Source organism: Cibotium barometz, chromosome 1 (assembly GCF_041138505.1).
Source record: "Cibotium barometz isolate CiBa-2024 chromosome 1, ASM4113850v1, whole genome shotgun sequence".
NCBI classification, from domain to species: Eukaryota; Viridiplantae; Streptophyta; class Polypodiopsida; order Cyatheales; family Cibotiaceae; genus Cibotium; species Cibotium barometz.
In genome coordinates this window covers 51,012,235-51,019,758 of record NC_141046.1, presented here as the reverse complement: position 1 = coordinate 51,019,758, position 7,524 = coordinate 51,012,235, and the positions used below count along the sequence as shown (strand labels likewise).

Below are 7,524 nucleotides of genomic sequence, written 5' to 3'. Positions count from 1 at the left end.
TGCTGCCAATCACTTAGAATGACACAAGTAGAATGTAGGAAGAGTGGCATAGATGATAAAGGTAAAAATTTTAGCATGCCAAACGTTCTGGGTTCAAATCCTTGAGGCCCACGCTCAATAAAAGCTCAGCTTCTTATTTTTAATTTTAACGTGAGCTTCTTATTTTTATTTTTAACATGAACTTCTTATTTATTGAAAATGTTTGACATTACAAGCCTTGTTTTTGAATTAGTGGGTCTTTTAATGAAAAGTTTAGCGCCCATAGAAGTAGCCTCTCTCTTGTTGCCCCTTTCTTCTTCATGCTCTCCTCATCTACTCTCCCTTTCACAATGGTGTTGCTGTTCCTTTATTCTCAATAGGCAAGCTTCAACTGTAAGTAGTTTTCTCCTTCTCTATAGCTAAAGCTTATGATTAATGCATTTTTATGGCATTGATTTCAGCCTTTTCTCTTCCTTATGCTGTAAGAAAATATTAAGATTAGGCTAAGGTTTCATGTAAATTTCAAAGCCTCTCTAATACTCAATATGAGGCTTCTTGTAAGAAAATAAGATTAGGCTGAGGTTTCATGTAATTTTCAAAGCCTCTCTACTAATACTCAATATGATATGAGGCTTCTTTCAAGCTGTTATGAAGAAGAATCAATTTTTATTAGATGTAGCTTTAACTAATATGTATATTATGCTGTTTTGGGCTTTTTTCATCTACTAATCTTGCTAATTAGTACTTGTTCATGAATCACAGGAGTTAACCTTGTGGGCTTATTAAAGTGGCATTGGAAGTGAAGTGGATTGAATATATTGCTAATCCTTAGAGATTCTTCTATTTTCTTGTAAGTTTATTGTCCTTGTACAATGCAATGCCATTTCTTTTTAGATTTATAAGTAAGCATAGTGTGGGTTTTCAAAGGATGGGAGCTACTTGTTTGTAGGAGAGTGATAGATGTCTACATATAACCAAAAGTGTATAGCTCGTTAGATAGTCCTGTGATAAGAAGTGTTTTTGAACTTTGCTATGGGGTTCACCTTTGCTTAGATAAAATCCATTTTAGAGAGGGTGTGAGATTTTGGTGACATGTGAGCTCATATGACATGGAGTAGGTAGGTAAGTGCCTACATGCATGCATAGTTTCTTCTCTAATGATTCTTTAGAGAGTCAATTCTAAAATAAAGCTTTACAAGTCTTCTTATCTACCTACAAAATGCACTTTGATGAGGGGTTGTGGAAGGTTCATGGAGAGAGGGAAATGTATTTCCATGTGGTGAGAGAGAAAATCATAGTAGCTTAAAATTATTCAAATATTCTTTCTCACTGTATGATTGGAGTATGAATAATATTTGATAGGGACAATGTTAGAATGTATGTCCTTGCAAGATGATCATAATGATATCTCTTCTTTTGCTATGATAAATTGGTTTTATGCATGGACCAAGTAATTCTCTTATTTGATCAATTTTTGTGCTATGTAGGTATTAAGTGCGATCTTATTTGAATACACTTTGGGTGCCATGGGATCTTTCTACAAGATTCAAGTGATCAACGATGATAATGAGGAGCAACTAGGATTTGTGAGGGTGAGACAAGATACACTTAGGCCCACTTTTTCTCAAGTTCGAGAAGAGATTGAAGGTGATGAGCTTTTGTGTGGAGTCTTTGAGTTCATAGATGATGATAAGTATATCTTGAACAAGAGACAAGAAGAGCGTTGGACACTAGATGATAGACTTCTAGTCCGGATCAAGAGGAGTGCCACTAATGTAGAAGGGACATCTTCTCCGAGTAAGAGACAATGCATTCAAGCAAACGTTGAAGAAAATCATGATACTCAAAGCAACCCATGTTCAAGGATTTCTAGTACATTATTGAGCGCAAGTGTTCTAGAGCATTGGCAACAAGAATGCGATAGAACAAGATCAAAGCTGAAAGTAATGAATATCCCAAGGGATGATAGGTTTGAGTTGCATACAGAAGACTTTGATGGGCAGCCCCGTGTACGAATATGGTGTCATGAATGTGGTTCTTTATATGGTGTCATGAATGTGGTTCTTTATATGGAAAAGGCTCGGTAGAAGGGAAGAAAGATGCTTATAATTGCTTCGCTAACTTCATGAGGACCCACATATTGGAGAGCAAAAAACATGAGAAGAATTACATGGCTTTTCGTGGGCTTCAAAAAGAAGCTATGCACCATGGAGTCACTGAGCATGAAGAGGGTGATAGACAAGTCATAGAGGCTTCAATAGAGAAATTGCATTCTTATATGGCAACAAATGAAGGTATTATTGTTAAGTTCTGTTCATAAGTTCAATATGTCTTTAGAATAGAGTGTCAATTTTGAATAGGATAGCACATTTTGAATGCAAGGAAGAGGGTTTGTCGTTTACAAGAGCTCACAAGAAGCAAGAGCATGTATGGAGGGAGTTAAATCTCAAAGAGGGTATGCAAGAAGCCAATCTAGGTGACTATGATTATGTTTCTACCAATGAGATGATCATTAGTGCCTTACAGAGGGGATTACATAGCGCTCAACAGATTTGTGAACGCCTACATATGAAGCCAAAAGGTACACAAGACATGTGATGGTGGTCGCAACCTTGGTTCGATGGATTTTTTGATGCCTATGCAAACTCATATTTCCAAGACTCTGATACAGATGAAGAGGCTCCTACAACAGATCAAGAAGTAGATTTAGATGAGGATGTCTCTATCAGTGAGATACGACATGTCATGGATTCTGTTTTGGATGAAAAAGAAGAAGTTAGCCCGGTTGTAGAGTTTGAGAACAAGTTAATTTTCAAGTCCACATTGGTAAGTCAATTGAATGGCAATCCCACATTGTCAAAAGATAGGCTGGCAAGGGTTCGACAAGGAGTGTTCTACTCTAAGGAAGAAAAATGTCATAAAGGGACGAATGAAAATTTGTTTGGCATTGGTTGCGATTGTGCGGCGGTATACTTCCAAGAAGAGAACACCAATGGGAAGATCACACGGTCATGAAAGCCAAGCTCCTCAAAAAGTAAGAAGAAAACAAAAAGCGTGTGGTACTTAGGTCGAGTTCAAAAGATGAGAAGAAAGGTTGGTGGTGCATATGTGGAGTACAAGAGAGGGTTCAGCCTCTCTAATAGGCCTTTAACAGTGGAGGTTCAACTAGGATGGTATCAAAAAGCAAAAGGAACGAGATGCTTTACATATGATTTGACTGACCTTGAAATGATAAATATAGAAAGCATCATTGCTCTAGCAAATCTCACATATGATTGTGAAACAAGAATAAGTACGAACTTGACGAAAACGATTGGAAGGTTTTCACTAAGTTTGTGAAGGACCATTAGGAGCATTTAGTAGGTACATCATGTCTTCTTTACTAAATCCTACTGTGTAAAAGCAAAAGAGTTTGTGTTTTTGAGCTACATTTACAACATATTTCTTGTTTGATGTAACCTGTTGGTCTCTTATGGTTTTTTTGCATGAACATAACTTTTGTTGTTACATGGCTGTCCAAACGAAGATTGGAGTTTTTTGTTGAGGTTTTGTGCAAACTACAAAGTTGCATTGAATATTAAGTTTTCGATATATACATCAACGTGTGGATTGTAGCGAAAACTACCTTAAACATGAGAAGTGAAGGTGCTTAAGGCATTCGCTTTATCAATGGTAGAAACACATTTTGTATCTACCTTTTGTAGCTACATTCAGTTAATAGGTTGTTGAAAGACGTTTTGTATATACATTTTTTGTAGCTATCCTTTTTGTAGCTATCCTTTCGATCTCATAATTTAGTACGGTAAAAGAGAAAGTAGTGTCGATGAGGTTTATGTCCAAAATCTGAAATGGCCTGTAACACAGTATTTTTGAACCACCTTTTTGTGTATCTTCCTTATGGAGTTAAATGTATCTTGTCTCACCTACGTTGTTTATGTATCTACCTTTGTGGACTACAAATGAAGTTGGATGTATCGTGTCTCATCTATGTTCTTTATGTATCTCACCTCTGTTTGGCAATGCTCTCGTAGACATGTATGCCAAGTGCGGTCATGTTTCAAAGGCGCGACAAGTGTTCAACCGGCTACCTTCTCTGGATGTTGTCTCTTGGAGGGCACGGATTGTAGGATATGCACAAGAGGGTCATGCCGAGCAAGCACTTGACTATTCTGAAGAGATGCAACCTTCCAAATGAAGTGACCTTCACATGCATGTTGAAAGCATGAGCCACAATCGGACCAGTTGACAAGCATGTGCATCCAGACATTGTGCCATGATCAAGCAACTGACAAGCAAAAACAAATCCATGACAAGATTTCAAGGCAGGGGTTGCTGCAGAATGACATTGTGCTCTGCAATCTAGTGGACATGTATGCCAAATGCGGTGCGCGATTACTATTTGGCAAGCTGCCTTCTTGGAATGTTATCTCTTGGAGTGCACTGGTTGCAAGATATGTACAAGAAAGTCATGCGGAGCAAGCAAAAACAAATCCGGGCGAGAAATGTGCAGCCGCCATGGAGAGAAGTTCTCGTGTTTGTCTCCTCTATGTGCGTGCTTCTCACAAAAGAGGTGTTATTCTCGATCTGGGAGAAGCTCGGCAGCTCGGCAGCAGCTTCAGTGCATCTCAACTACAAAAGGTAGGATGACATTCTTGACGATCCCTCATGCTGAAGCAGAACTCAACAGTACCTCTACTACAGAGACCCTGCCCACTTCAAGCCCATCCCTACTACTCTGGCCAAAGTGTGGGAATCGTGCACAAGGCCTGCTCTTATCACAATTGGACTGAGATTTTTTTAAGCAGAGATCAGTCATCGATGAGCTAGCGCAAATATGCATGCCAGTTGGTTGAAGGAAGAGAGGGTTGGGTAAAGGCCTCCTTTCTGTTGCGCCCGCCTAATGTTGCTCATCAACAGTAGAAAGAACATCGCCACACTTCTCTCTGAACCACACATCAATAGTAGAAAGGTGCCCACGAAAGGGATAGGGTGCACTCTGTGACGCATCAAGGCTCTGAGAATAAGGGTTTTCAGCAGGCTCGGCTAGCGTTTGTGGAGATGTGGTTGCTAAGCTACAGTCTCATAACCTGGCTACTAGTGAATATTCGACATTTTAGTACATTGCGCAAGGGCTGGGGTGGGTGATTTGTACCCGTACATTCTAGGGTTAAGAAAGGGGATCATGATTCCCCTTGTGGGCTGGGCCAGTCAGTGGAGCCTTGCACACATTATCCGAAGATTCCTGAAGGGCTGCCTTCTCAAGATGTTGTCTCTTGGAGTGCACTGATCACAGGATATGCACAAGGTGGTCACGTTGAACAAGCACTTGACTGCTTCGAAGAGCTGCAGCGTCCTATGCATGCATCTGGAAAGCTTGTGCCATGATCCAAGCAGTTGACAAGGGGGAAAGAAATCCAGACGAGTTTGGAAGGCAAGGGTTGCTCTGCTGAAGAATGATGTTGTGCTGTGCAATGCTCTAGTGGTGGGGACATGTATGCCTAGTGTGGTGTTGTTTCGAATGCATGACAAGTGCTTGATGGACTGCTTTTTTGTGTTATTGTCTCTTAGAGTGCATTAATTGTGTTATTGTCTCTTAGAGTGCATTAATTGTTGCAGGAAATGCTAAGCAAGCACTTGACTGCTTTAAAGAAATGCAGCGTGAGGGCATCCATCCAGATGTAGCAACCTACACATGCATTTGGAAAGCATATGTGCAGCATGTGCCATGATCAGAGCAGCCGATATGGGGAAACAAATCCATGGCTAGATTGGAAGGCAGGGGTTGCAGCAGTAGGACAACATTGTGGTGGGTGTTGCTATAGTGGACATGTATGCCAAGTGCGGGGTTGTTTCAGAGGCACGACAAGTGTTTGATGGTGGGCTGCCTTCTTGAGATGGTCTCAGCTGACAAGATGCATGTGTAATGACCTACGCGTGCATCTTCAAAGTATGTGCCACGATCAGCGAAACCAATAAGGGGAAACAAATCCATGACATGATTCGAAGGTAGGGGTTGCTGCAATATGAAGTCATGCTCTGCAATGCTCTAGTGGACATGTATGCCAAGTGTGGTGCTATTTCAAAGGCACAACAAGTGCTCGACCGGTTGCTTTCTTGGGATGTTGTCTCTTGGAGTGCACTAATTGCAGACTATGCACAACAAGGTCATGATGCACAAGCACTTGACTGCTTTGAAGACCTATAGTGTGAGGGCATCCTTCTCGATGCAGTGACCTACAGGTGCATCTTGGAAGCATGTGCCGCGATCCGAGTAGCCTTGACAAGGGGAAACAGATCCATCATCGTCCATGATGAGATTGGAAGGCAAGGGTACATTGTGCTGGGCAATGCTCTAGTGGACATGTATGCCAAATGTGATGATGTTTCAAGGGTATGTTAACTGGGCTGTTTTCTTGGGATGTTGTCTCTTGGAGTGCATTGATTACAGGATATGCACCAGAAGGTCACACTGCGCAAGCTCTTGAGACTGTTGAAGATGGTCAGGGTGCACTCTGTGTCGCATCAAGGCTCCGAGAAAAAGGGTTTTCAGCAAGCTCAGCTAGCATTTGTGGAGATGTGGTTGCTAAGCTACAGTCATAACCTGGCTACTAGTGAATATTCGATGCTTGGGTACATTGTGCAAGCTGGGTGATTTCCATTTGTACATTCTAGGGTTGAAGAAAGGGGATCATGATTCCTTGTGTGTTGGACGAGTCAGTGGAGCCTTGCACACATTATCCAAAGATTCCTGGAGGATGTCTTGGGGCTAATGCCAATTTGAGTGTGGAGCACAAGTAGTGGATCCGGGTACACTTTTGCCATTGCCAAGACCATGAAAAGGGCTGGCAGCTTGTACCTGGTGGTTCTGCTCTAGGCAACCGAGTTTCCTTTGGTTTCCTCTAAGGTTACCCCACCTCTTGTCCTTTTTCAGAAAGTTGCATGGCATTTCATCTATTCCAGCACTGAAGGCAATACATGGTACCGTTTCTGATACCAACCTCCACTGATCGCCTTTTTTGATACCAACCTCCACTACAACTGAACCTGATCGCCTTTAAACGGCACTGGATACCCCCATCACGGAAGCAAAGAAAGAAAACCTTTTTGTAAGCCTCAAGGTGAAGCTGAAGCACACAGCTTTTGTAAAGCATAAAATTAGTTTTATTCATAAGTTCTCTTTGTAATCAAGATTTCAGATTGAGTGAGAGTTCAATGATTGATTACCTTAGTATGAAAAAGGCTGTTTTAGTACTTGCTGGCCTCTTATGCAGGGGATTCCTTGCTTGTCCTATAGTAAATTAGCTGAATCATTCAGAGTGATTGCAGGACACATGCTCAAGAAGGTCATGCAGAGCAAGCACTTCGCTTCTTTGAAGCGATGCAGCGTGAGGGCATCCTTCCAGAAGCAGTAACGTTCATACGTATCTTGAAAGCATGTGCCATGATCGAAGACAAGGGGAACCAAATCCATGACGAGATTGCAAGGCCTACGCAACTGCAGCAGAGAGAGACGTTGAGCTAGCAACGGCTTTGAGGTAACAACTT

At 41.4% G+C, this 7,524-nt stretch overlaps 1 protein-coding gene across 1 annotated transcript; it reads left to right on the top strand.

The window, feature by feature from the left end:
* The first annotated feature begins 4,230 nt into the window (after positions 1-4,230).
* Positions 4,231-7,501, top strand: LOC147642151 (pentatricopeptide repeat-containing protein At4g14050, mitochondrial-like). The gene is made up of 4 exons (XM_086803818.1): positions 4,231-4,617; positions 6,185-6,370; positions 6,428-6,627; positions 7,306-7,501. The coding sequence occupies exons 1-4, from the start codon at positions 4,231-4,233 to the stop codon at positions 7,499-7,501; spliced, it is 969 nt and encodes a 322-aa protein (XP_086659944.1).
* The last annotated feature ends 23 nt before the right edge of the window (positions 7,502-7,524 follow it).

Coding starts and splice junctions, on each gene's coding strand:
- LOC147642151 (XM_086803818.1), top strand. CDS start 4,231: ATGTGCATCCAGACATTGTGCCATGATCAAGCAACTGACAAGCAAAAA. Junction 4,618..6,184: donor GTGCATCTCAACTACAAAAG/GTAGGATGACAT, acceptor GAAGACCTATAG/TGTGAGGGCATCCTTCTCGA. Junction 6,371..6,427: donor AATGTGATGATGTTTCAAGG/GTATGTTAACTG, acceptor CATTGATTACAG/GATATGCACCAGAAGGTCAC.